At 47.1% G+C, this 27,789-nt stretch overlaps 1 protein-coding gene across 1 annotated transcript in view; it reads left to right on the top strand.

Annotated features, from left to right (window-relative positions):
• Positions 1-27,789, top strand: part of LOC124805290 (myrosinase 1-like) — a 237,454-nt gene that overhangs the window by 115,086 nt on the left and 94,579 nt on the right. The window contains exons 6-7 of the mRNA XM_047265801.1: positions 7,388-7,589; positions 21,646-21,740. Of these exons, the coding sequence (XP_047121757.1) occupies positions 7,388-7,589; positions 21,646-21,740 (297 nt within the window). The remainder of the gene's footprint in view (positions 1-7,387; positions 7,590-21,645; positions 21,741-27,789) is intronic.

Raw genomic sequence — 27,789 nt, 5'->3', positions numbered from 1 at the left:
TTATTGTTAATGGTGGATACTGTTCTATACTGGTTTTACTATGAAGCTTAAAAAAGAACATTCATTTCTTTTGATATGTGTAAGGGCGCTGATAACTTCGCCGTTCAGCGCTCGTAACCTTCATGCATACAATAACAAAGAATAGATTTTATTTCCTCCTTATAAAAACACTGTTAATAGTGCATAAATAATGAATCATAGATAAACAAAAAGGGTTACAACGAATTGTTGAACTACTCTTGTCCAGGATTTGTTCGATGATTAGGTCACTGACAATGACTAATGGCAAGGCATACTTTTGTTTACATGCGGGCTCAACTTAGATGAATAGCGTTTAACTGTCTAAAGGCACAGCTAACAACTCCGGTAATACTATCTGTGAACTGAGAGCTTACTGTTGAGTTTGTATTTATTTACTTACTTAACAGATCGCACCAAAGGAAATTGGGAGCAGCAAAAGTACTGACTAGAAGCAAGGGCACAATAATACGATTGTTTGTGGTGGTGGTGGTTGGGGGGAGATGGAATGGGGTGAGGGGCTAGACCTGGGGGGTGTAGAGATTTTCAATGTTTTGGAAGACGAATGGCGACTTGTAAGTAAGCATAAAAAAGTTGCAGCTCTGACCCTGCTGAAAACCTGCGTACTCCCGACTTCGAAATAATTTTCTTGAAAGAAAAAATCGAACTATATTTTCTTTCTTTGCTCCAAGAGCAGGGGGGGGGGGGTGACGGAGGAGGAGGGTGGTCGGCAGGGAAGGTGGGTGGTCGTCGGCCTCCTCTTGCCCCCGGCTGTGGGCACCCTTGGCTGGAGGGGCAAGTAAATAACACAACCCCCACCTTTCTTCCTTGTTTCCGACACTGCTGCATCTCGCTAGTTCTCGGTCAGCAGAAACCAGAAACCTTCGAACAAGTAGCATATTTGCTTCAGCATCCAATCACCAACCTTTGAGACACAATAATACCGTAGCGGCAAGACGAGGGAGCTATGTAAACGGCTGCTTTGTGAACCAAGCGCACTGTTGCTACACTGATCAGCCAAAACATTGACCACCGATCTATTATCCATTGTAAATCCGCACGGGCGATTGCAGCGTCACCTGGAGAGGAATGACTGCTAGTTAGAAATACGCACGGTGCATACAGCATCAGTGAGCGTGCTGTCCGGGTGTAGAATGGGGAAGGCGCGCGATCTGAGTGTGGCCGAGAACAGATTATGATGGCCCGGAGACTCGGCCCGAGCATTTCGGAATTGCACGACTTGTCGGGTGTTGGAGGAGTGATGTGGTGAGCGTCTTCAACACAAAGCGAAATGTCGCGTGCCCCCGGACTCCAACCGCGTGCTGATGTAGTCGACGCCGTAGAGCTGCTACTGCCACAGCTCTCGCGGCAGAGTAGAGACACGATGCGATATAACGTCAGTCCCCGTAGATTAAAGGGAGAAAAAAACCTGAAAAACTTCCGAAAAGGCGTTCCTCGCGTAGTCGTTGTATCTCAAGTACAAGTCTGCAGCGTTTCCACTTATGCGAACTCGTATAATTGATGCTTTTTATTATTAATATTGTATTGTTAACTGCCCGGATTTGCAGTAGTTATTAATTCTCTCTCGTTCGCATAGCACACACCACTGATTGCAAGGAAATATTTTAGTTAACAGTTTTTTCTTACGCTGTTGTCTCGTTGCTATGGAATTGTTGTGCTGGTATGCAGCGAGATCCAGAGATACTCTTTGATTCAGTCTTCGTAAGATTGCGTCGTAATACGAAAATATTTTAAAGTTCGCTGCCCAACTAATGACGTGAATATTTGCACTTCAATGAAATAGCCTTTCATGAGTAGTCTTTGATTTAGTCATTTATCAAACTATTTAATGATGTAGTCCACACCGGGTATTTAACTGGTAACGAACAGTTTATTGTTATTTTGTCACTAAATACTTATAACTCCCGCACCACACGCACACGGAGTAGTTTAGTTAAGTCAGTCCGATTGAGTTATAGTTTCTTGGCAATTACCACAACTCAACACTTTAGCGTAATTGTTTTATCTTCATGATGTCGTGTACTTGGGGCCTATTCAAGACTAATTGCGTGTATTCTTTCATAGAATGTTCACTTCTCCTTAAGGTCCAACTAATTTAAAGTCAAGTCCAATGTTCACTAATTCCGTTATTAGATTTAAATTAACCCGTAGTGCACGGTTAAATGAGTCTATCTGCTCCTGTCTCAGTTCATAAAATCAGTTTCTTAAGTCGTGAATCCCGTCACGCAACAACCACTTCTAAACTCGAAAACAATCTCGTCACGATTCGCAATCTCAATAATTCAGATCAGAACTGCTCTCGTACGTCTGCACTGGATGAATTCTAGCAAGCGACTTCTTCTGTGGAAGAGCATTGCAGGCGCATTGAATTTCTTCGTTGCGCTTACAACTCTCTTCCACATAAAAGTTATCTCTGATGACATTACTTTGGACTTAACTTTTGAGATTAATTTCACATTTGTCACATGGATATTTGTCCATTGCTGTAATACGAGGTTTCTTCTTTCTCTTTCGCTAACAAATATGCTCAGTGGTGTACAATGTAGTTGTTGACAAAACTCCTTCGTGTTAGCTCATCGGCAGAGATGTCGTAACTGCCAAGATAACTTTCTCTACTTCATGTTCTTTCTTAACTGACTTTAAGGTAGTCGTTGGGCCGTTACAGAAACCAAGGTGAAAACATGTCCAGACGTCGAGTGGTTGGGCGGCCACACCTCATTAGAGATGTAGGACGATCGCAGGCTGGGCAGACTGGTAAAACAGGATAGGCAGCAAACTGTGGCGGAACTATCATCAGACTTTAATGCTGGGCAAAGTACAGGTGTGTGTGAGCACACAGTGCACAAACTACGCCTAACGACGGCCCTCCGCAGCCGACGGCCCATGCATGTGACAATGTTAACACCACGACATCAGGAACTACGACTGAAATGTGCACGTGACCATCGGCACTGAACTTTGGCGCAGTGGCAGGGCGTTGTATGGTATGATGAATCCCTGTACCTTCTTCATCATGCTGATGGTAGATCATGACTCCATCGTCTTCCAGGGGAACAGCTCCTTGACACCTGTACTGTGGGGCGGAGACAAGCTGACAGTGGCTCCAGTACGCTCTAGGAAACATTCGCGAGGGTATCCATGGGTCCAGTGGAGCTCGTGCAAGGCGCCATGATGGCCAAGGAGTATCATACACTGGTCGCAGACCACGTACACCCCTTCATGACGATCATGTTTCCTGACCGCAGTAGCATTTTTCAATAAAATAAAGCGTCATGGCGCAAGGTCAGGAGTGTAATGGAGTGGTTTGAGGAACACAGTGGCGAGTTCCAGTTGATATGCTGGCCCAGCAACTCGCCAGCTCTGTACCCCGTGTAATACATATGGGATGTGACTGAAAGTGGCATCAGAGCTCATCGCCCTCCCGCCCCCCCCCCCCCCCCCCCCCTCCGAAATTAGCTGGCTTGTATATGTGCAGATGGGTGTGCGGACATTTGCCACGATTTTACCTCCTCCTCCTCCTCCTCCTCCTCCTCCTCCTCCTCACCCACCGCCCGACCTGCAGTAAAGGTACTTACTGAGCCTTTCCGCTGGTTTACTTAACATAGGACCAGAATCTCTATGGATTTTCCGCCACATTTCTGGAGAGAGTTTCGTTGTGGAAACTATTAAATGCATCTCGCATTGAAATCCGCACCAAATTTCGAGTCTCAGAAAAACTTCGCCAATCTCGGAGATTTTGCTTTCGTCTAAACTATACGTGCCTTTTTCGGTGCTCCTGCAGCAGCATTCTGTCGTGTTTTGTGTACCATGGGGGATCAGTTCCGTCTGTTATTAATTTATTTGGTATGAATCTCTCGAGTGCTGTTGATACTATTTCTTTGAATTTAAGCCACATATGGTCTTCACTTACATAGTTAGGAAGGATTGGAGACTGTCTCTTAGATAGACGTCAACCGAATTTTTAGTTGCTTTTATAAATAGATATATTTCACGGTTAGTTTTACTAAATTTCTATGTTACGGAATTAAGTCTCGCTACGACTGTGTATTCACTAACCCCTGTATCTGTCGTGATGCTCAGGATTGTTTGTGGCTAAGAGGTCAAGTGTATTTTTGTAACCATTTACAATTTGAATGGCCTCGTGAACTGATTGTTCAAAATAATTTTAAAAAAAGCATTTAGAACAATTACGGAAGTTGTTTTCTATCTACAGTAGGGTCTGAAAATGTATTTTTGTCAACATATGGAAGGTAGATTGAAGTCACTGCCAACTATAATTGTATGGGTAGGGTACCTATTTACGGCGAGACTCGAGTTTTCTTTGAAATGATCAGCAACTGTTTCATTTGCGAGCGGGGGTCGGTAAAAGGAGCCAGTTATTAATTTATTCCGGTTGTCGGATATAACCTGTCCATATTAAGTCACAGGAACTACCTGCTTCAATGTCGCTTGTGAGCTGGAACACACATTACATTATTTTTCCTTAAGTTGTGCCTCTTGTTTCTTTTGTAGTGCAGATCATTACAATTACGGCTTTTCCCTCCAAAACCTAGGATGCTTTCTCTGTGACCCTGTAAATACCAGAGCTAAACAATGTAGAACAACAACGTACGTTGCAAGCATAGCATTCTGTAGTACTTCATTTCCTTATTTCTAACATTTTAAAATTGTGCGTCGACTTTAGATGACATGTCAATCATACATGTTCTTTTCTCTGTTTATGAACGTACTTTGTCATGTTTTGAACATTGTTCCGCGACACTTTATTAACTAATGTTTCACCGCAAGGGATATCGGATTGTAGAGAGTAAATTAATATGGAGTATGTCGTTCTTCTTTTCAAAAATTCACATACCCATTTCTTCTTTCCTTATTGCCTTTTGGGCATGCAGTTGTAGTAATTAAAGTAGCCACAAATGTAGTGATCAAACCGAAATGACTAGCGTACATTCGCATTCTCTTTACATCGTTCCTTTCTTGTTGGTCTCATGGCGATGGACTGTTTCTATCTCAATCAGTAACGGTGAAAGGATGCTCCCGTACAGACAGAGGGATCTACACTCCTGGAAATTGAAATAAGAACACCGTGAATTCATTGTCCCAGGAAGGGGAAACTTTATTGACACATTCCTGGGGTCAGATACATCACATGATCACACTGACAGAACCACAGGCACATAGACACAGGCAACAGAGCATGCACAATGTCGGCACTAGTACAGTGTATATCCACCTTTCGCAGCAATGCAGGCTGCTATTCTCCCATGGAGACGATCGTAGAGATGCTGGATGTAGTCCTGTGGAACGGCTTGCCATGCCATTTCCACCTGGCGCCTCAGTTGGACCAGCGTTCGTGCTGGACGTGCAGACCGCGTGAGACGACGCTTCATCCAGTCCCAAACATGCTCAATGGGGGACAGATCCGGAGATCTTGCTGGCCAGGGTAGTTGACTTAAACCTTCTAGAGCACGTTGGGTGGCACGGGATACATGCGGACGTGCATTGTCCTGTTGGAACAGCAAGTTCCCTTGCCGGTCTAGGAATGGTAGAACGATGGGTTCGATGACGGTTTGGATGTACCTTGCACTATTCAGTGTCCCCTCGACGATCACCAGTGGTGTACGGCCAGTGTAGGAGATCGCTCCCCACACCATGATGCCGGGTGTTGGCCCTGTGTGCCTCGGTCGTATGCAGTCCTGATTGTGGCGCTCACCTGCACGGCGCCAAACACGCATACGACCATCATTGGCACCAAGGCAGAAGCGACTCTCATCGCTGAAGACGACACGTCTCCATTCGTCCCTCCATTCACGCCTGTCGCGACACCACTGGAGGCGGGCTGCACGATGTTGGGGCGTGAGCGGAAGACGGCCTAACGGTGTGCGGGACCGTAGCCCAGCTTCATGGAGACGGTTGCGAATGGTCCTCGCCGATACCCCAGGAGCAACAGTGTCCCTAATTTGCTGGGAAGTGGCGGTGCGGTCCCCTACGGCACTGCGTAGGACCCTACGGTCTTGGCGTGCATCCGTGCGTCGCTGCGGTCCGGTCCCAGGTCGACGGGCACGTGCACCTTCCGCCGACCACTGGCGACAACATCGATGTACTGTGGAGACCTCACGCCCCACGTGTTGAGCAATTCGGCGGTACGTCCACCCGGCCTCCCGCATGCCCACTATACGCCCTCGCTCAAAGTCCGTCAACTGCACATACGGTTCACGTCCACGCTGTCGCGGCATGCTGCCAGTGTTAAAGACTGCCATGGAGCTCCGTATGCCACGGCAAACTGGCTGACACTGACGGCGGCGGTGCACAAATGCTGCGTAGCTAGCGCCATTCAACGGCCAACACCGCGGTTCCTGGTGTGTCCGCTGTGCCGTGCGTGTGATCATTGCTTGTACAACCCTCTCGCAGTGTCCGGAGCAAGTATGGTGGGTCTGACGCACCGGTGTCAATGTGTTCTTTTTTCCATTTCCAGGAGTGTATATTTATATTTGGCAGAACTAATTACATACTGACATAATCGTCGGAATTGCTTTCGTTTCCCAAAAGCTATAAATATTTCGATTTCGGAAAAGAAGCTCTGTATTTCGCTAAGATGTCGAGAGAAGAAGGTCCCTTACGTACTGGTTGTATCGAGTAAGATGTGGAGACGGCGGTTTGAAAGGGAACAGAAGTAGTACGAGGAAGGGCGTCCCTTATCTGACGGGTCGCTACTCAAGCTACCTGGCGAAGGGGCGAGTGTGGCAAATGTCCGGCGTGGCAAATGTCCTGCGTGGCAAATGTCCGGCATTCGGGCGGATGTAGTGCCAACTCCCTTGAGCGACGTATCGAGGCCTCATTGCTTCAATGCAACGACGCGTCTCCACTGTTACCCGTGCCAAAGGTGGACTTATTGGCTATTAGGTAAGTGGTCATGGTGTTCTGGCTGATCAGTGTACATTACCAGGTTATAGACATGTCCCATTTTTTGTGATGCTACTTTGACGAAACAACATTGTAGCAATTACCGTGACAATAACGAGCATTAGTAACTGAGGGCCGACGGAAAGGCTTGTTTTCGTTGGCGAAAGATAGGAAAATGACAAGTAGACATCACGTACCTCTTCCGGTTGACTACCAAATCGTCTTTCTTTCTTGTAGTTTTTTTCTGTCAGTTTTTCTCAACCTCCTCTCTGGCGTCCTTCAATGGGGCCATCTTGCCACCTTCTCCTTGCGGCTCTGACAACTCGTACCAGCGTGACACAGATGAAATTTCCTCGGTACTGATGCTGTCTGTATAGTGAGACGGGAACTTGTCTGCTGTCTTCGCATTGCGACGGGCCAGCAGCGGAGGCTGGGCGTGTTGCAGGTGAAGTGGTGGGTGACGATCAACGAGCCGGAGCACATCGCGGCGGGCTACGAGCCTGCTCTTTCCGTATACGTACCCAGCGTGGCGCCGGGGCTGCCCGGCCACCCGGGCGTGGGCTCCTACCTGGCGGCCCACACGATGCTGCTGGCGCACGGCCGCGCCTACCGCCTCTACAACACCACCTTCCGGCACCGCCAGCACGGTACGTGGCACCTTCTCCTTCCCGCCGGGCCTCACGATGGAACCTTCCTAACTTCCGTATTCCGGTCTTCTTTAACCTGGGTCTCCGGTTCACCTACATCTACACTACTGGCCATTAAAATTGCTACACCAAGAAGATATGCAGATGATAAACGTGTATTCGTTGGAGAAATTTATTATACTGGAACTGACATGTGATTACATTTTCACGCAATTTGGGTGCATAGATCCTGAGAAATCAGTACCCAGAACAAACGCCTGTGGCCGTAAAAACGGCCTTGATACGCCTGGGCACTGAGTCAAACAGAGCTTGGATGGCGTGTACAGGTACAGCTAGCTGCCCATGCAGCTTCAACACTGTACCACAGTTCATCAAGAGTAGTGACTGGCGTACCGTGACGAGCCAGTTGCTCGGCCACCATTGACCAGACAATTTCAATTGGTGAGAGATCTGGAGAATGTGCTGGCCAGGGCAGCAGTCGAACATTTTCTGTATCCAGAAAGGCGCGTACAGGAACTGCAACATGCGGTCGTGCACTATCATGCTGAAATGTAGGGTTTCGCAGGGATCGAATGAAGGGTAGAGCCACGGATCGTAACACATCTGAAATGTAACGTCCACTGTTCAAAGTGCCGTCAATGCGAACAAAAGGTGACCAAGACGTGTAACCAGTGGCACCCCATACCATCACGCCGGGTGATACGCCAGTATGGTGATAACGAATACACGCTTCCAATGTGCGTTCTGCGCAATGTCGCCAAACACGGATGCGACCATCATGATGTTGTAAACAGAACCTGCATTCATCCGAAAAAATGACATTTTGCCATTCGTACACCCAGGTCCGACGTTGAGTACACCATCGCAGGCGCTCCTGTCTGTGATGCAGCGTCAAGGGTAACCGCAGCCATGGGCTCAGAGTTGATAGTCCATGCTGCTGCAAACGTCGTCGAACTGTTCGTGCAGATGGTTGTTGTCTTGCAAACGTCCCCATCTGTTGACTCAGGGATCGAGACGTGGCTGCACGATCCGTTACAGCCATGCGGATAAGATGCCTGTCATCTCGACTTCTAGTGATACGAGGCCGTTGGAATCCAGCACGGCGTTCCGTATTACCCTCCTGAACCCACCGATTCCATATTCTGCTAACAGTCACTGGATCTCGACCAAGGCGAGCAGCAATGTCGCGAAACGATAAACCGCAATCGCGATAGGTACTATCCGACCTTTATCAAAGTCCGAAACGTGATGGTACGCATATCTCCTCCTTACACGGGGCATCACAACAACGTTTGACCAGGCAACGCCGGTCAACTGCTGTATGTGTATGAGAAATCGGTATGAAACTTTCCTCTTGTCAGCACGCTGTAGGTGTCGCCAACCGGCGCCAGCCTTGTGTGGATGCTCTGAAAAGCTAATCATTTGCATATGACAGCATCTTCTCCCTCTCGGTTAAATTTCCCGTCTGTAGCACGTCATGTTCGTGGTGTAGCAATTTTAATGGCTAGTAGTGTACATTTACTTAGCGTAGGGAGTGTCGGATGGGATTTCTGGATACCTCGGTTTGTTTCGAAGGACCGGGACTGCTCGAGCCCATACCTTCTGTCTGATGATGGAGGGGGGGGGGGGGGGTTGGAATGATGGGTTTGGGAATGCGTAGTGAGTAGTGTTTCTTGGTTAGTTGGTAGGATGATCTTGAAGATATTTCTGGGATGATTTAAGGTGTGGATTGATCTGGGATTGGGATAATGTCGGATGTCGACGTCTTCTTGACTTCTTTCGCCGCAACGCGCCGACTGCGTTGTGGCTCGGCGAACGAACAACTCCCTTTGATGAGGGCAGTGAGATCGTTCCCGGCGTCTTGTGATAAAAATTGGACGACTGTTGGCTGTCGTGAAACAGCCTTCTTCTGTTCTTCATCGGAGACCGGGGTTGCCTTTGGCTTGGTGGCTGCCTCAACCTTTTCGGAGGCGGCCAATTCAAGCAACCCTTCCAAGTCCTTGGAGATCCGCACCGCCAACTTCTTCTTGGGAGGCGGCGGGGCGGGATCTGGGTCCGATTCCGTTGTGTCCATTTCCTCTATGGGCTCCCGCCCCGATGGGGGTGGAGCAGATGGGGTGAGTCGCAGTGCTTTAGTAGCAGAAGCCACTTCAGCCCGCAGCCGCAGAATTTCCCTGTGTGCTGCGGCCAGTTCGTTTCGTAGGGCGGTCCTCTCTGCCGCGAATGCGGCTTTGACGTCCTCTATTGCGTCCTCTGTGGCCGCACGGAGCTTGTTGTGCGGCACAGCGTCATCATGGCGGCGTCTTTCGGGGGTCGGAGGAGCCCCCTCCTTCTGCTGCTCAAATCCTGCCGCAGGCGCTGGCCCGCGGCCGCAATTTCTCCGTCGTCTCTTCTTCGTCTTCTTCTTGTTGCCCCCGCGACCCCAGTTAGCAACGTAACTGCAGCCACGAAGGCTCGCGACGTGCTTTCCTCCGCAGTTTGCCCACTTTGGCGCAACGTCGCGCGGCTTTTTGCAGTCGCGGGTGTCGTGCGGCTCTGCGGACTTCATGCACACCGCGTGGTCGTGCCGGCAGTATTTAGCCACATGGCCAATCTGCTGGCAGCGGAAGCACTGCACATCTCGGCGTGGTTTGCCGCCACCGAATCTGAGCGCCTCAATAAAGACACGCTCCATTACGGCAGCAACAAGAAGGCGGCCCGGCCTCCCTTCTCTTCTGGGCGGCATCTGGGCAGCAACAGCGACGGCAGCAACAGCAGCAAGCGCTCCGCTCTAGTCAGCGTCTCCACACACCTGGCCGTACATGTACATGGTTGCTCTGCAGTTCGCACTTAAGTGCCTGGCAGAGGGTTCATCGAACCATTTTCATACTACTTCTCTACCGTTCCACTCTCGAAAGGCGTGTGGGAAAAAGGAACGCCTAAATCTTTCCTTTCGAGCTCTGATTTCTCTTATTTTATTATGACGATCATTTCTCCCGACGTAGGTGGGTGTCGCATTCGGAAGAGAAAGCTGGTGATTGAAATTTCGTAAATAGATGTCGCCACAAAGAAAACCGCCTTTATTTCAGTGACTGCCACCTCAACTCGCTTATCATATCAGTGACACTCTCACCCCTATTGCGCGATAACACGAAACGAAGTGCCCTTCTTTGCACTTTTTCGATGTCCTCCGTCAATCCTACCTGGTAAGGATTCCATAAAAAAAAGTCGCGTGACTACGGCCTCCCGTTGGGTAAACCGTTAGCCTGGTGCAATTCTTTCTATCTGACGCCACTTCGGCGACTTGCGCGTCGATGGGGATGAAATGATGATGATTAGGACAACACAACACCCAGTCCCTGAGGGGAGAAAATCTCCGACCCAACCGGGAATTGAACCCGGTCCCTTAGGATTGACATTCTCTCGCGCTGACCACTTTTTTTAATTCCACAAAAACAGTAAAAAAATGGCTACAATGAAATGACATAAATAAGGTGACAGATAATTGCAGTCATAATTTACAGCATTCAAAGAATGACTCAGCTACCGGGGGCGGACAAGGATCCCATACCGCGCAGCAATATTCCAGCAGAGGACGGACGAGTGTAATGTAGGCTGTCTCTATAGTGGGTTTGTCGCATCTCCGAGGAGCTCTGCAAACGAAGCGCTGTTTTTTTGTTTCGCCTTCCCCACAATATTATCTATGTGGTCTTTCCAATTTAAGTTGCTCGTAATTGTAATTCCTAGGTATTTAATCGAATTGACAGCCCTTAAAAATGTTCAAATGTGTGTGAAACCTTATGGGACTTAACTGCTAAGGTCATCAGTCCCTAAGCTTACACACTACTTAATCTAAATTATCCTAAGGACAAACACACATACCCATGCCCGAGGGAGGACTCGAACCTCCGCCGGGACCAGCCGTACAGTCCATGACTGCAGCGCCTTAGACCGCTTTTTTTATTTATTTTTTATTTTTTTTAAATATCTCGCTTTGTTCGCTTTTCTTCGTTGCATCTGCTCGGGGTGTACGTCGTAAGACATCAGTTTAAGTTCGTTGTTGATCGATTAACTCAGTTTTTTTTATTACAGAGGGCAGCTAACCCTCTGACCGAACTCGCTGAGCTACCGTGCCGGCACCACTCGGCTAATCCCGCACGGCGACAGCCCTTAGATTTGTGCGATTTATTGTACAGCCAAAATTTATCGGATTTCTTTTAGTACCCATGTGGACGACCTCGCACTTTTCTTTGCTTAGTGCCAATTGCCACTTTGCGCACCATACAGAAATTCTCTCTCGATCATTTTGTAATTGGAACTGATCGTCTGATGATTTTACTTGACGGTAAATTACAGCGTCATCTGCAAACAATTTAAGGTAGCTGCTCAAATTACCACCTAGATCATTTATGTAAATCAGGAACAGCAGAGGGGCCTATGACACTACCTTGATAACGCCAGATATCACTTCTGTTCTACTCGATGATATGCCGTCTACCACTACGAACTGTGACCTGTCTGAGAGAACATCACGAATCCAGTCACACAACTGAGACGATACTCCATATGCACGCAATTTGATTTATAGTCGCCTATGAGGAACGGTATCAAAAGCCTTCCGGAAATCTAGGAATATGGAATCGATCTGAGATCCCTTGTCGACAGCACTCATTCTCCGCGTCAACTTCTTTTTATTTTTGGGGTTCCGTATCTGAAACGGAGCCCTTATACGATCGCTTTGTAGTCTGTCCGTCTTTCCGACTGTTCAGACCCCTTTTTCCAATTTACACAGAGGTGACAAAGGTCATGCGATACCTCCTTTTGCATGGCGTACTGCAGCACGCACTCAACAAGTCGTTACAAGTCTCCTGCAGAAACATTAAGCCACGCTGCCTGTGTAGCCGTCCATAACTGGGAAAGTGTTGCCTATGCAGGATTTTGTGCACCAACTAACCTCTCCATTACGTCCCACAAATATTCAATGGGATTCATGTCGGGCGACCTAGTTGCCCAAATCATTCATGACAAAAGTAACTTTAGCAAGACGTTGTCTGTCAAGTGACATAACCTTGTGAAACTAGGATCATACGTACAAAGAACTGCTACAGTGTGGTAGAGAAGCTAACTGAAGGCAATACCCAATGAGGAGAAAAGAAATGACACGTTTATTTAAAGACAGTAATTACACTGAAGTCACCGCCATTTATTACGGTCCTGTGGACATTCAAAAAGGTGGGACACGGTTCTTAACACGGTACGCCGTCAACTTTCACGGCAGTGGGTGCTCTGCGACGTTGTTCCATGCTGGCCACAATGTTGCTAAGGAGTTCTTGTTAATGATCGTTGGCGCATGTGCTCGTGCTGCAGCACGTCCCTCCAATACATCCCACACGTGCTCGATGGGATTTAAGTCGGAGGAACAGGTGTGCCAGTCCATTCGCCCGAATACCCTCTCGTTCCAAGAGCTCCACCATCTGCTCTGGTTGTTATCGATAAACATGAAGTCGGGACCAAGTGCACACCTGAAGAGCCTCCCACAATAATGTTGACAGGTGTGTGTACAATGTTCAAAAATTTCTACGTCTACATATATACTCCGCTGGCCACCAAGCGGTGTGTGGCGGAGGGCACAATTCGCGCTAAAGTCATATTCCCCCCCCCCCCCCCCCCCCCCCTCTGTTCCACTCGTGGGTCGTCGAGGGAAAAACGACTGTCTGAACGCCTCGGTACGAGCTCTAATTTCCTTTATCTTCGAATGGTGATCATTGCGCGATTTGAAAGTTGGCGGTAATAATATACGCTCTACATCCTCGGTGAAGATCAGATTTCGGAATTTAGTTAGCAGCCCCTTCCGTTTAGCGCGCCGTCTACCTGCAAATATGTCCCACTTCAAACTTTCTATGAGATTTGTAACGTTCTGGCGATGGCTAAATGTACCAGTCACGAATCTTGCCGCTCTTCTGTGGACCTTCTCAATCTATTGAATCAGACCCAGCTGGTAAGGGTCCCATACAGACGAACAATACTCTAAGACTGGACGAACTAACGTATTGTAAGCTATTTCCTTTGTTGAAGGGCTGCATCGCTTCAGGATTCTATCAATAAACCGCAATCTAGAGTTCGCCTTACCCGTTATTTGTGTAATCTGATGATTCCATTTGAGATCATTTCGAATAGTCACACCCAGATACTTGACGGATGTTACCGCTTCCAAAGACTGGGCATTTATTTTGTACTCTTACATTAATAGGGATTTTCGTCTTGTTATATGCAGTAGGTTACACTTACTAATATTGAGAGATAACTACCAGTCATTACACCACACATTTATTTTCTGCAAATCATTGATTTCTTCACAACTTTCGTGTGATACTACTTTCCTGTAGACTATAGACTACAGCATCATCGGCAAACAGTCTATTGCCGCTGTCAATACCATCAACCAGATCGTTTGTGTAAATCGTAAAAAGCAGTGGACCTATTACGCTGCCCTGAGGCACACCTGAAGTTACGCTTGTTTCTGTTGAAATCATCCCGTTCAGGACGACATACTTCTCCCTGTCCGTTAGAAAACTTTCTATCCAACCGCATATGTCATCGGATAGACCGAAAGCGCGCAATTTTTGGGGCAAGCGACAGTGCGGAGCTGAGTCGAACGCCTTTCGAAAGTCGAGAAATATGGCATCGACCTGGGAGCCTGTATCTAGAGCCTGTTGTGTATCTTGCACAAGGAGGGCCAGTTGTCTCTCGCATGACTGCTGTTTCCCAAAACCGAGCTGGTTTCTGCAGATGAGCTTCTCAGAGTCTAGAAAGATCATTATGTTTGAACACAGAATATGTGCCATGATTCTACAACAAATTGATGTCAGTGAAATTGACCAGTAATTATGTGCATCCGATTTTCTGCCCTTTTTATAGATTGCTATAACCTGGGCCTTCTTCCAGTCCCGTGGAACTTTCCTCTGTTCCAGTGATCTCTGATAGATGACGGATGAGAATGGTGCTATATTTATAGCGTAGTCAACATATAATCTTACGGGGATACCGTCTGGGCCAGATGCCATCCTGGCGTCTAAGGATCTTAACTGTTTTACAATCCCAGACACACTATAAACACTATGTCAGACATCCTAGCATTTGTTCGATAGTTGAAAGGGGGAATGGTGCTGAATTCCTCTACCGTAAATGAGTTTTTGAAAGCTAGGTTTAGAATTTCGGCCTTCTGTTTATGATCATCAATTACATTACCCGTACTGTCAGCAAGAGAAGGTATTGAATTATTTGTAGCGTTCATAGACTTGGATATCAGTACACCCGTGCAACATTACGGATCCCCACATCATTACACCTGAATCACCAAAACAATCATGTGCAACAATGTCCCTGCGTACATTACGTGTTACCCCATCTCGGCGTATGAGGGTGCTTAATACAGCCAGGTACACTGTCGAACGTAATCGTTTTGGTGGTCCAGGCGTTTTGGTGTGAGGCGTACTGAAGTGCAAATGTTTGAACATGATGTACTCACCGGTCAACGTAACTGTGACGTTGTACTCCTTCCCCACGTGCCTCTTTTCAGGCGTACGTTCGGCCCCGACCACGGTTTAATGGATGACAATGCACGACGGCATCGAACAGTGCGGGTGGAGTAGTTCTTGGAACGGGGAGATATTAGACTGATGGACTAGAATGCCAGTTCCCCCAATTAAATCCCACCTAGCAGGTGTGGAAAACGTTGAGGAGACGTACAGCAGCACACACACATACACTGAAGCCGCAGGCACACGGACCGTGCTGTTGAACCTCAACGCTGAGCGTGGCGACTTCAACGTGCTGCTGAACGCTCAGAAACGTTGCGACTTGTGCATGTACGCGGGCCCCAACGCTCTCCAGTGGTAGTTATCGGCAGTATCTCGCTCGTAAATCACGTTGTTTACGAAATGGACGGGCGTAAAATTCCCATATTAGCTCTATTAAAACGTACTTTTCTCCCTTGTCCATATGCTAGTCAGGTTGTTCTGTCTGTAGTGTGCACACACATCAAAAAAGTTTCGCATCATCTCGGTTCCGAGAGTTCCGGAACCTGTACAGAAAATTGGAATAAAGATAAACATAAACGTCATTTTCACCCTTTTTATTGCTCATCAAAACCACACACTGCATGTTGTACCACCATACAGCGAGACCTTCAGAGGTGGCGGTCCAGATTGCTGTACACACCGGTACCCCTAATACACGATGCACGTCCTCTTGCATTGATGCATGAAGGCAATATTCGTCGTGGCATACTGTCCACAAGTTCATCAAGTCACTGTTCTATCCCAAACATGTGCGATAGGGTTCACGTCTGGAGAATATCCTGGCCACTCTAGTCGACTGATGTCGTTAACCTGAAGGAAGCCATTCAAGAGATGGGTGTGATTGGGGGCACGAATTGTCATCCATGAAGACGAATGCCCCATCAATATGTTGCCGATATGGTTGCACTATCGGTTGGAGGATGGCTTTCGTGTATCATACAGCCGTTACGGTGGCCCCACATAATCCCACCCCAAAACAGCAGTGAACCTCCACCTTGCTGCACTCGCTGGATAGTGTGTCTAAGGCGTTCAGCCTGACTGGGTTGCCTCCAAACACGTCTCCGACGATTGTCTGGTTGAAGGCATATACGACACTCATCGGTGAAGAGAACGTGATGCCAATCCTGAGCGGTCCATTCGGCGTGTTGTTGGGCCCATCTGTACCGCACTGCATGATGTCGTGGTTGCAAAGATGGACCTCGCCATGGAAGACGGGATGAAGTTGCGCTTCATGCAGCCTATTGCGCAGGGTTTGAATCGTTAACACGACGTCCTGTGGCTGCACGGAAAGCATTATTCAACATGGTGGCGTTGCAGTCATAATCCGTAGGTAGCCGTCATCCACTACAGTAGTAGCCCTTGGGCGGCCTGAGCGAGGCATGTCATCGATAGTTCCTATCTCTCTCTCTGTCTCTCTCTCTCTCTCTCTCTCTCTCTCTCTCTCTCTCTCTCTGTATCTCCTCCGTGTCCGAACAACATCGCTTCGGTTAACTCCGAGACGCCTGGACACTTCAATTGCTGAGAGCCCTTCCTGGTACAAAGTAACAATGCGCACGCGATCGAACCGCCCTATTGACAGTCTAGGCACGGTTGAACTACAGACAACACAAGCCGTGTACCTCCTTCCTGGTGGAATGACTGGAATTGATCGGCTGTCTGACCCCCTCTATCTAATAGGGCTGCTAATGAATGGTTGTTTACATATTTGGGTGGGTTCAGCGACATCTCTGAACAGTCAAAGGGACTGTGTCTGTGATACAATATTTACAGTCAAGATCTATCTTCCCGAGTTCTGGGAACAGGGGTGATGCAAAACTTTTTTCGTTGTGGGTATAAATGAAAACTTCAATATCCGTGAAAGTAAGGCGATACAAATTTACAATAGTTCCCCACATAAGATAAAAATTATTTCATCATTCTGCCTTTTTAGTAAAACATTACGGTCATTCTTATTTGATCACTCAGTAGCAGAAACTTTACATGTGAATTGCAAAACTCAAAAGAAGAAAGGCCAAAATATCTTACTGCAAGTAGTGCAAGGTGCCCTATAGATTAAGCGAACAAACGCAGTTCCCAAAAAGAGCACTTACATTTACGTAACATCGAATATTATAGTATATACTTATACTGAACTAATAAGAAAGTATCAGAACCTATTAAAAAGCTAAGGACAGGAGAAAAAAATATTTAGATGTAGTTGGATGCGAATCACTAACACTACCGTGACCACAGCTGTTTAAGGGCCATATCTAGCTTATTACTATACCATGAAAGTTTTATTATAGCTATATTACTTACTGAAATTTAATTATAACGAACTGTACCAATAACAATGAATTTTAATGGATTTTCAACATGCTGATTTCAAATAGCCTACTCTCATAATACGCAAGTTACAATAATACTTTTCACACGAATATTACGTTTTTTTGTTATTTTGTCACAACGAATCATACAATTAAAGGAGTGTTTTTGAGAGCTCCCCCGTTTGCCGGTGCTCAGAAATGGCATATATACATACGGGCTTCAACTGAAGCCAACATGGAGCCTCACAACTCTGCACTGAAGGAAGATTGCGTGCACGTGACATAGGTGGCGTTCTGCCACCTCATTGGTCAATGTTCAACCGCACGTACAAAATATCTGACGTGCTAGATATTGCTCTGCACGTTCGTAAGGACTTCCCAACCTGCTATTCCACGCTTTGACCTCACAAACTCGGCCCACTCAAGGCTAAACGTTCGGACGCATGGTCCGACTTGCCAACGGCTTAAAGATCACCCAGCAGATATCAACCGTGCTGGTAGAAGACTGAAACGCCCAGCCATAAGAACTCCTTACCCACTTTACGTCCAGCAATGGAGGACGTTGCAGAGAATGTATTGCTGATCACACAATTTACTAAGAACCATGTCGTGCCTTTTGCAATGTTCAGGGGACCGTCATGGATCGCTGAAATCTCAGTGTAATTATTGTCTTTGAATAAAAGTGTCACTTCCGTTCGGCCAGCTTCTTATTTCTTGCAGTTACGTTCTGTGCTATACTGTAGTAGTTCGTTCTACGTATGGTAAAAGTTTCATCGAGCTACGTTATTTGGCAGTGACACATCATGAGAAAGTTTTGCGCTCCAGTGGAAAGTGGAAAGTACTCTCTGCCGTACACTTAACAGCTGTATGAGAAATATGGATGTAGAGAAGTTCAGGTAAACCACGGAAAATCTAAATCAGAATGGCCGGATGAGCTGGAGCGTGTCGTACAAAAGCCCAGTTCTTTATAACATTGTAACATCTTCCGAGCTTAACCTGACGACGAACTCGGTCGAGACGTGTGTTGCTGTGACGAGTGAGAAAGGCTCAAGACGAGAACCTCGCTGTCTGCTGCAGTGGGGACAATAGTTAGTTGTCGCTTTTTTGGTGCTCCGCATTACAGTGATATTTCAGAAATTCATTCGAGTTACATTTCACTGTTGAGAAGTTCGACATTTCGCAGTAAATTCGAAGTCTCGTCAGGAAAATCGTAAGTATACCGCTTATTTGTCTCACGAACGCAAACCTGTATAATTTTTCCACCAAAAATTGTTCATTTGCGTCTGACGGTTCTTGCATATCCCGACAAGCTCCGTATTTGCTTATCTAAAGTGTGTTTCAAGGCTGACTCCCTGATCAAAGGGATTTAATACACTACTGGCCATTAAAATTGCTACACCAAGAAGAAATGCAGATGATAAACGGGTATTCATTCGACAAATATATTATACTAGAACTGACATGTGATTACATTTTCACGCAATTTGGGTGCATAGATCCTGAGAAATCGGGTGCATAGATCCTGAGAAATCAGTACCCAGAACAACCAACTCTGTCCGTAATAACGGCCTTGATACGCCTGGGCGTTGAGTCAAACAGTGCTTGGATGGCGTGTACAGGTACAGCTGCCCATGCAGCATCAACACGATACCACAGTTCATCAAGAGTAGTGACTGGCGTATCGTGACGATCCAGCTGCTCGGCCACCATTGACCAGACAATTTCAATTGGTGAGATATCTGGAGAATGTGCTGGCCAGGGCAGCAGTCGAACATTTTCTGTATCCAGAATGGCCCGTACAGGACCTGCAACATGCGGTCGTGTATTATCCTGCTGAAATGTAGGGTGTCGCAGGGATCGAATGAAGGGTAGAGTCACGGGTTGTAACACATCTGAAATGTAACGTCCACTGTTCAAAGCGCCGTCAATGCGAACAAGAGGTGACTGAGACGTGTAACCAATGGCACCCCATACCATCACGCCGGGTAATACGCCAGTATGGCGATGATGAATACACGCTTCCTATGTGCGTTCACCGCGATGTCGCCAAACACGAATGCAACCGTCATGATGCTGTAAACAGAACCTGGATTCATTCGTGCACCCAGGTTCGTCGCTGAGTACATCATCCCAGGCGCTCCTGTTTGTGATGCAGCGTCAAGGGTAACCGCAGCCATGGTCTCAGAGTTGATTGTGCACGCTGCTGCAAACGTCGTCGAACTGTTCGTGGAGATGGTTGTTGTCTTGCAAACGCCCCATCTGTTGACTCAGGGATCGAGACGTGGCTGCACGATTCGTTACAGCCATGCAGATAAGGTGCCTGTCATCTCGACTGCTAGTGATACGAGGCCGTTGGGATCCAGCACGGCGTTCCGTATTACCCTCCTGAACCCACCGGCTCCATATTCTGGTAACAGTCATTGGATCTCGACCAACGCGAGCAGCAATGTCGCGATATGATAAACCGCAATCGCGATAGGCTACAATCAGACCTTTATCAAAGTCGGAAACGTGATGGTAGGCATTTCTCCTCCTTACACGAGGCATCACAACAACGTTTCACCAGGCAACGCCGGTCAACTGCTGTTTGTGTATGAGAAATCGGTTGGAAACTTTCCTCATGTCAGCACGTTGTAGGTGTCGCCACCGGCGCCAACCTTGTGTGAATGTTCTGAAAAGCTAATCATTTGCATATCACAGCATCTTCTTCGTGTCGATTAAATTTCGCGTCTGTAGCACGTCATGTTCGTGGTGTTGCAATTTTAATGAACAGTAGTGTACATAAACGAGGGGCGTTTGAAAAGTCCGTGCAAAGTCCGAGAGATGGCACCACCGGCGCTTATCGACGTCATTTTTAGGTAGCAGCATTTTTGGAAAGAACGCATACCAAGTTTCAGCCATATTGGCCTATTTCTTTGTGTTTGGCATTCGTGTGAATCAATGAAGTTGAGTGATTGTCAAAAAATGGACGAAGAAGAATTTCGTGTGATGTTTAAACATTACTTTTTGAAAGACAAAACCACTCAGGAGACTAAACAGAAGCTTGATAAACATTATGGTGACTCTGCACCTTCTGTTAAAACAGTTTATAAGTGGTTTCAAAATTTTCGGAGTGGCCAGATGGGCACATGTGATGCTAAACGTTCTGGATGCCCTGTGGAGGTTACAACTCCAGAAATCATTGATAAAATCCATGATGTGGTGATGGATGACAGAAGAGTTAAGGTGCGTGAGATTGCTAGTGCTGTGGGCATCTCGAATGAACGGGTACATAATATTTTGCATAAACATTTGGACATGAGAAAGGTATCCGAAAGATGGGTTCCGCGATTGTTCACGCTTGACCAAAAACGGAATCGTGTTAAGTGTTGCAATCCGCAAGGCTTTAAGCGTCGTTTCGTCACTGCGGATGAAACATGGATACATTACTATACTCCTCAGACCAAACAACAATCTAAACAATGGGTTACCGAGGGAGAATCTGCACCAAAAAAGGCGAAGAGCAGTGCTTCGGCCGGAATGGTTATGGTGACTGTCTTTTGGGACTCACAAGGGATAATCCTCATCGACTATCTGGAAAATGGTAAAACTATTACAAGTGCATATTATTCATCGTTACTGGACTGTTTGAAAACCGAGCTGCAAGAAAAACGCCGGCAGTCGGACCGCAAAAAGTTCCTTTTCCATCACAACAATGCATCAGCACACACCTCAGCAGTTGTGGTCGCAAAATTAATGGAAATAGGATTTCAGCTCGGTTCACACACCCCTGTTCTCCAGACTTCGCTCCCTCGGACTACTGTTTGTTCCCCAATTTGAAGAAATGGCTGGCAGGACGAAGATTTTATTCAAATGAGGAGGTGAATGCACCAACTAATAGCTATTTTGCAGACTTGGAAAATTCCTATTATTCGGAAGGGATCAACAAATTATAACAGTGTTGGACGAAGAGTAAGTCTAAAAGGAGACTATGTCGAAAAATAAAAAAAGGTTTACCCCAGACACGTAAGTAGCTTTTATTTTTGCATGTACTTTTCAAACGCCCCTCATAGCATGAGATCTGTTAGAACTACCAAGACTGTAACCTACGGCAGCGTTTGGACCAGAGCAGCTATATCAAAAAGGCCTAAAGTATCGTATTTGTTCGTGTGTGTTTCTTTTGGTTACTGACTCCAATGTGTTGTGTTGCAGGTCGTCTGGGACTGGCACTGAGCGCTGTACACATACAGCCTGCGTCGGATGCTCCAGAGGATGTTGCGGCTGCGCGCCGTCTCTTCCAGTTCCAGGTTCGTAGTCAGTCACGTAGCAGGTATTAACAGCTGAGATAAAAGTGCTAAACATACTGAAAAGAGCAGGCTGCTTCTCTCTCACAAACTCGTTCATATTTTGCGCTGTACATTTCAGTTGACATCTTACAACAAGAGATGGAAAAACTCCTCAGGTGTACTTGAAAATAATATGGAAAATATATGTATAGGAGAGAGTCTGGGGTTAGGCGGCCGTTTCCTAAGGCAACTTTTGTGCGATAAATAATGCAAGAAATATGGATCCCCTGTTGCGGTATACGACACGGCTACATGGTACGGAAATAAGCGCACTTTCTTTGAAGGACAGGGGACTTGGGAACATTTTGTTGCATTAAAAGACTCAAGTGGTAGCGGTTTGACGCGCATTAAGTAAAGCAGTTTGTGGCCAGCAATTACTGTTGGCCACGATTGTTGAGAGTTTCTACACCAGTGGTCGTCAAACTTTTTTGCTTAAGAGCTAATACTGACATTGTGGGATGGCACATCAGGCCGTAAATGTACCGAATTATTAACTGGTGGTGTGCATAAATTAGTAAGTTATGAGCCACCAATAGATTAGCTATAGTAGGAGAGCGATAAATTGGCCGTCGGCCCCTAAGTGTAGAGTGTACCAAAATAATCGTTACAGCGTTGATCACATATACACTCTAAGGAAAAAAAAGACGCACGATTAAGGAATTACCAGAACAGGTCGGAAATCTGTACATGTGATGTCTATGCACATACAAACGATTACAATTTCAGACAAATTCAAGAAAAGAAAGAGCTTCACAAAGAGCAAGTCAATAAAACGTTGGTTCACCTCTGGTCCTTATGCACGCAGTTATTTTGCTTATCATTGGTTGAGGGAGTTGATGGATGTCTTCCTGAGGGATATCGTCCAATTGGCGAGTTAGATCCCTGACTACCTCTCTGGGTTGTCGGGCCGTAAGGCAAGCGGCAGTCAGGTTAGTATCTCACTACTGTCTGGGGCACCTCCAGACAGGCCTTCGGTTTGGAATCGCATTGACTGGATTGTCTTAAGTGATGAGTCCCGCTTCGAACTGAGCCCTGGATAGCAGCGGGATACCAACCTGTCGCCTGCCATATGGCCTGACAACCAGGAGTCATGGCCTTGGGTGCCATTTCTTTTCATATCAGGATACCTTTAGTCGTCATCCGCGGCACATTTACAGCACAGCGGTACGTCGAGGTATTCTGTATCTCGTTTTGTTGCATTTCATGGCAAGCCATCGTGGGCTTACATTTCAGCAAGGTAGTGCCTGTCCACACAAGCAACTAGTGGGTGTCTCGCAAAGTTATATCAACCAATCCTTCCACAGCTCGCCTGATGAATCACTGGCGACGCAGTAACCATTAAAAGCCCCCCCCCCCCCCCTCTTTCCACCCCCATGCTGACACCCCACCAGTCAGGTTCAAATGGCTCTGAGCACTATGGGACTTAACTTCTGAGGTCATCAGTCCCCTAGAACTTAGAACTACTTAAACCTAACTAACCTAAGGACAGCACACACATCCACGCCCGAGGCAGGATTAGAACCTGCGACGGTAGCGGTCGCGCGGTTCCAGACTGTAGCGCCTAGAGCCGCTCGGCCACTCCGGCTGGCCCACCAGTCAGGATTTTTAGTATGTTGTCATGGTGCTCCCTCCTACCACTTTACAAAAATTTGGGAACCACACGAATTTTTCCCCCCAATTTTCCTTCGTTGACTCGAATAAATACTGTAGCGAAGTAGCAGAAAAAACTACATTGCTGACACGAAGCCGCGCGGGATTAGCCGAGCGGTCTTAGGCGCTGCAGTTATGGACTGTGCGGCTGGTCCCGGCGGAGGTTCGAGTCCTCCCTCGGGCATGGGTGTGTGTGTTCGTCCTTAGGATAATTTAGGTTAAGTAGTGTGTAAGCTTAGGGACTGATGACCTTAGCAGTTAAGTCCCATAAGATTTCACACACATTTGAACATTTTTGCTGACACGAACGACTATAGGCGACAGCTGTTTAAACAAAGCATACTGTCGTCATGTACACCATGTTAGCGATGGTAGTCGTTTCTTCGTGACTGGTACGTGGACGAAATGACGCAGTAGGAGCACTGTGGAAACAGGCCGTGAGAAAGGCTTCTTCTCGTAGGCATAAGATAGGAATGCTGGGGTAGCAGAACTCGCATGTATCTCCCAGTTACAAGGGGAATTCAATAGGTAAAGCAACACATTTTTTTCTGAAATCTTGTTGATTTTGTTCGGGATTCCAATACACCATCTTATTTCCCACTCATTTGGCTTCAAAACCCTACTTCTCAACATATTTACTTTAAATGTGACAGCCTTACGCCACCTTACTGAGAGGGCCTGTATGTCCACACAGTACCACTCTAGTGGTCGACAACAGAGCCAATATCTTGCTGTATCAAAACCTCTCCATCATCCACGTACTGCTTCCTCCAGAGTGCATCCTTCATTGAGCCAAACAGATGGAGGCCGGAAGATGAGAGATCTGGGCTGTAGGGTGGACGAGGAAGAATAGTCGAATGAAGTTTTGTGAACTCCTCTTAGGTATGCAATCTAGGGTGAGACTTTACATTGTCACGAAGTTGGTTTGTATTTTTGTAGCGATAAACACGCCGAAGCCATTTCTTTAGTTTCCTGAAGATAGCGTAATACACTTCAGAGTTGATTGTTGCACCATGAGGGAAGACATCAAACAGAATAACCCCTTCAGAGTCCCAGAAGACAGTTGCCATGATTTTGCCAGCTGAGGGTGCGTCTTTGACCTTTTTCTTCGGAGGAAAGGTGGTGTGGCACCACTTGATGGATTGCTGTTCGGCTTCCGGTTCGAAATGATGAACCAATGTTTTATCGCTTGTGACGATGTTCGACAAAAAGTGTCACAATTAATACAGTTCCACACACACGTCCCTTCACTTGCTCTTTATGATCTTCTGTTAGCGGCAAGGAACCCACAGTCTTACACACCTTTGAGTATCCCAACTGGTGGACGAGTGTATCAGCACTACTAACAGACGCATCCAGGTGAGCAATAAGGTGTCTGATTGCGATCCATCGATCAACTCACACGAGTGTGTTCGCACGTTCCAACATAGGAGTCACAACTGTGTGCGGTCGGCCGGCACGCGGGAGATCAGACAGTGATGATCGTAGATGCGTGGTGTCTCGCCCAGCGACTCACCGCGCGTTTGTTGACTGCCGGGTCTCAGTAGACAGTCTGCAAGCGCCTATGAATATCTACAATGCTTCGGTTTTCCGCCAAAAGAAACTCAATGACAGCTCTCTGCTTGAACCGGACATCTGTTACAGATACCATTTCGAAGGCTACGTATAGCGCCGTCACCTATCTGAACTCCATGAAAACTATAGGGGCTGAAGCGGAAATACTCCACGATGGCCCACAATGAGTCCCTCATGTTTTCAACTGAAATTGGCCGAGAAAAAAAATAGTGTTGCATTACTTATTGTACGCCGCTCGTGATTCTTAAACAATCTTTAAAGATGGATTAATGGTCTCATCGTTTTCCCTTCAATTTTATCTATTCGAAGCTAGTGATTTATGTCTTTCTTAGATTATTATGCTCTGTTTTTGTAAATTGTTTTCAGTATTCCTGTAGACCACGGGTGGGCAACGGGTGGTCCGCAGGTTTCAATCCGACACACGGAAGAAATTGTGAGAGCGAACGAGGAGCTGTATTTGCTAGGCCGAGTACGCATTTTCGGATATTTTCCATCGACACTCCCGCTCACCTCGGGTTTGCAGCTCATGAGGCAGACCAGTGGAAGTTTTGCTTGTTTAGCAGCACGTGCAGCGCCATTTCACCACTGCTGGATTTTAACCCCCCCCCCCCCCCCCCACACACACACACAAGTGCGCGCGCCTGCGTAATCTTCTGCTTACTCCCTACTTTTTTGCTACACGTTGATGGCACAAACGTTGGTAGCAGCTGACAATGGAATGAAAATTGCTAATTACTCGCGAAATATGCCGATCTGGACAACAGTAGCAGGTGTCATAACTTGAACAAATTCACTCATAAAGTTCATGAAATTTAATGCTAGTTGTTCATTAATTTCATGCAAGTGTTTCTTTTCGTCTTTACCGAGTTCATTCACTGTCTGTTCTGAAGGAATTACCGTGTTCTCTTCTACGAAACACGTTGCTCAAAAACAACTAACAGGAAATTGCGGAAAGACAAAGTTAAAGTATTAATTTACAAATTGGACAAGCAATAGCAAAATTGTTTGCCAAACAATTCAGTTGAAACTAGTTTCATAAAAATTGCGGAACCTTTAAAATATTTTGCTGAAGGCGAGTTCGCAAAGGAGTGCGTCTTGGAGAATGAATGTGTACTATGCCCCGATAGAGAGAGAGAGAGTCCGAACAAATACATTTATCGAGACAAACTGTGGTTCCATGAATTGGTGATTTGTTGAGTCGGTATGACGGTTGATGACAAAAAGTGTATAAATCGGAGGAAAGACACACAATGGCAGCTCTTGGGCACTGAAAGAAATCAATGGGAAAAGTTGAAAACTTGTGGTGGACCGGGATTCGAACCACTTCTCATGAGTGGTTGCCTTAACCACTCGGCCATCTGGATATGGTCCCAGTCTGACACAGATTATCAACTTTCCCCGTCCGCAGCTCGTGGTCGTGCGGTAGCGTTCTCGCTTCCCGCGCCCGGGTTCCCGGGTTCGATTCCCGGCGGGGACATGGATTTTCTCTGCCTCGTGATGACTGGGTGTTGTGTGATGTCCTTAGGTTAGTTAGGTTTAAGTAGTTCTAAGTTCTAGGGGACTGATGACCATAGATGTTAAGTCTCATAGTGCTCAGAGCAATTTAAATTCAACTTTCCCCATTGATTTCTTTCAGTGTCCACTAGCTGCCACTGTCTCTCTTTCATTCGATTCATGTTCATATAAGGCTGCAGGATTATACAAATAGTTGGAGAGCACTGATTTATGAGACACAACTCAGTTGGCAATTTTTTGTCCATGATGTACACTCCTGGAAATTGAAATAAGAACACCGTGAATTCATTGTCCCAGGAAGGGGAAACTTTATTGACACATTCCTGGGGTCAGATACATCACATGATCACACTGACAGAACCACAGGCACATAGACACAGGCAACAGATCATGCACAATGTCGGCACTAGTACAGTGTATATCCACCTTTCGCAGCAATGCAGGCTGCTATTCTCCCATGGAGACGATCGTAGAGATGCTGGATGTAGTCCTGTGGAACGGCTTGCCATGCCATTTCCACCTGGCGCCTCAGTTGGACCAGCGTTCGTGCTGGACGTGCAGACCGCGTGAGACGCCGCTTCATCCAGTCCCAAACATGCTCAATGGGGGACAGATCCGGAGATCTTGCTGGCCAGGGTAGTTGACTTACACCTTCTAGAGCACGTTGGGTGGCACGGGATACATGCGGGCGTGCATTGTCCTGTTGGAACAGCAAGTTCCCTTGCCGGTCTAGGAATGGTAGAACGATGGGTTCGATGACGGTTTGGATGTACCGTGCACTATTCAGTGTCCCCTCGACGATCACCAGTGGTGTACGCCCAGTGTAGGAGATCGCTCCCCACACCATGATGCCGGGTGTTGGCCCTGTGTGCCTCGGTCGTATGCAGTCCTGATTGTGGCGCTCACCTGCACGGCGCCAAACACGCATACGACCATCATTGGCACCAAGGCAGAAGCGACTCTCATCGCTGAAGACGACACGTCTCCATTCGTCCCTCCATTCACGCCTGTCGCGACACCACTGGAGGCGGGCTGCGTGATGTTGGGGCGTGAGCGGAAGACGGCCTAACGGTGTGCGGGACCGTAGCCCAGCTTCATGGAGACGGTTGCGAATGGTCCTCGCCGATACCCCAGGAGCAACAGTGTCCCTAATTTGCTGGGAAGTGGCGGTGCGGTCCCCTACGGCACTGCGTAGGATCCTACGGTCTTGGCGTGCATCCGTGCGTCGCTGCGGTCCGGTCCCAGGTCGACGGGCACGTGCACCTTCCGC

The sequence above is a fragment of the Schistocerca piceifrons genome, chromosome 7 (assembly GCF_021461385.2).
Source record: "Schistocerca piceifrons isolate TAMUIC-IGC-003096 chromosome 7, iqSchPice1.1, whole genome shotgun sequence".
NCBI classification, from domain to species: domain Eukaryota; kingdom Metazoa; phylum Arthropoda; class Insecta; order Orthoptera; family Acrididae; genus Schistocerca; species Schistocerca piceifrons.
Note: the sequence above shows the minus strand (reverse complement) of the source record. Positions and strands in the feature narration are given on the sequence as shown.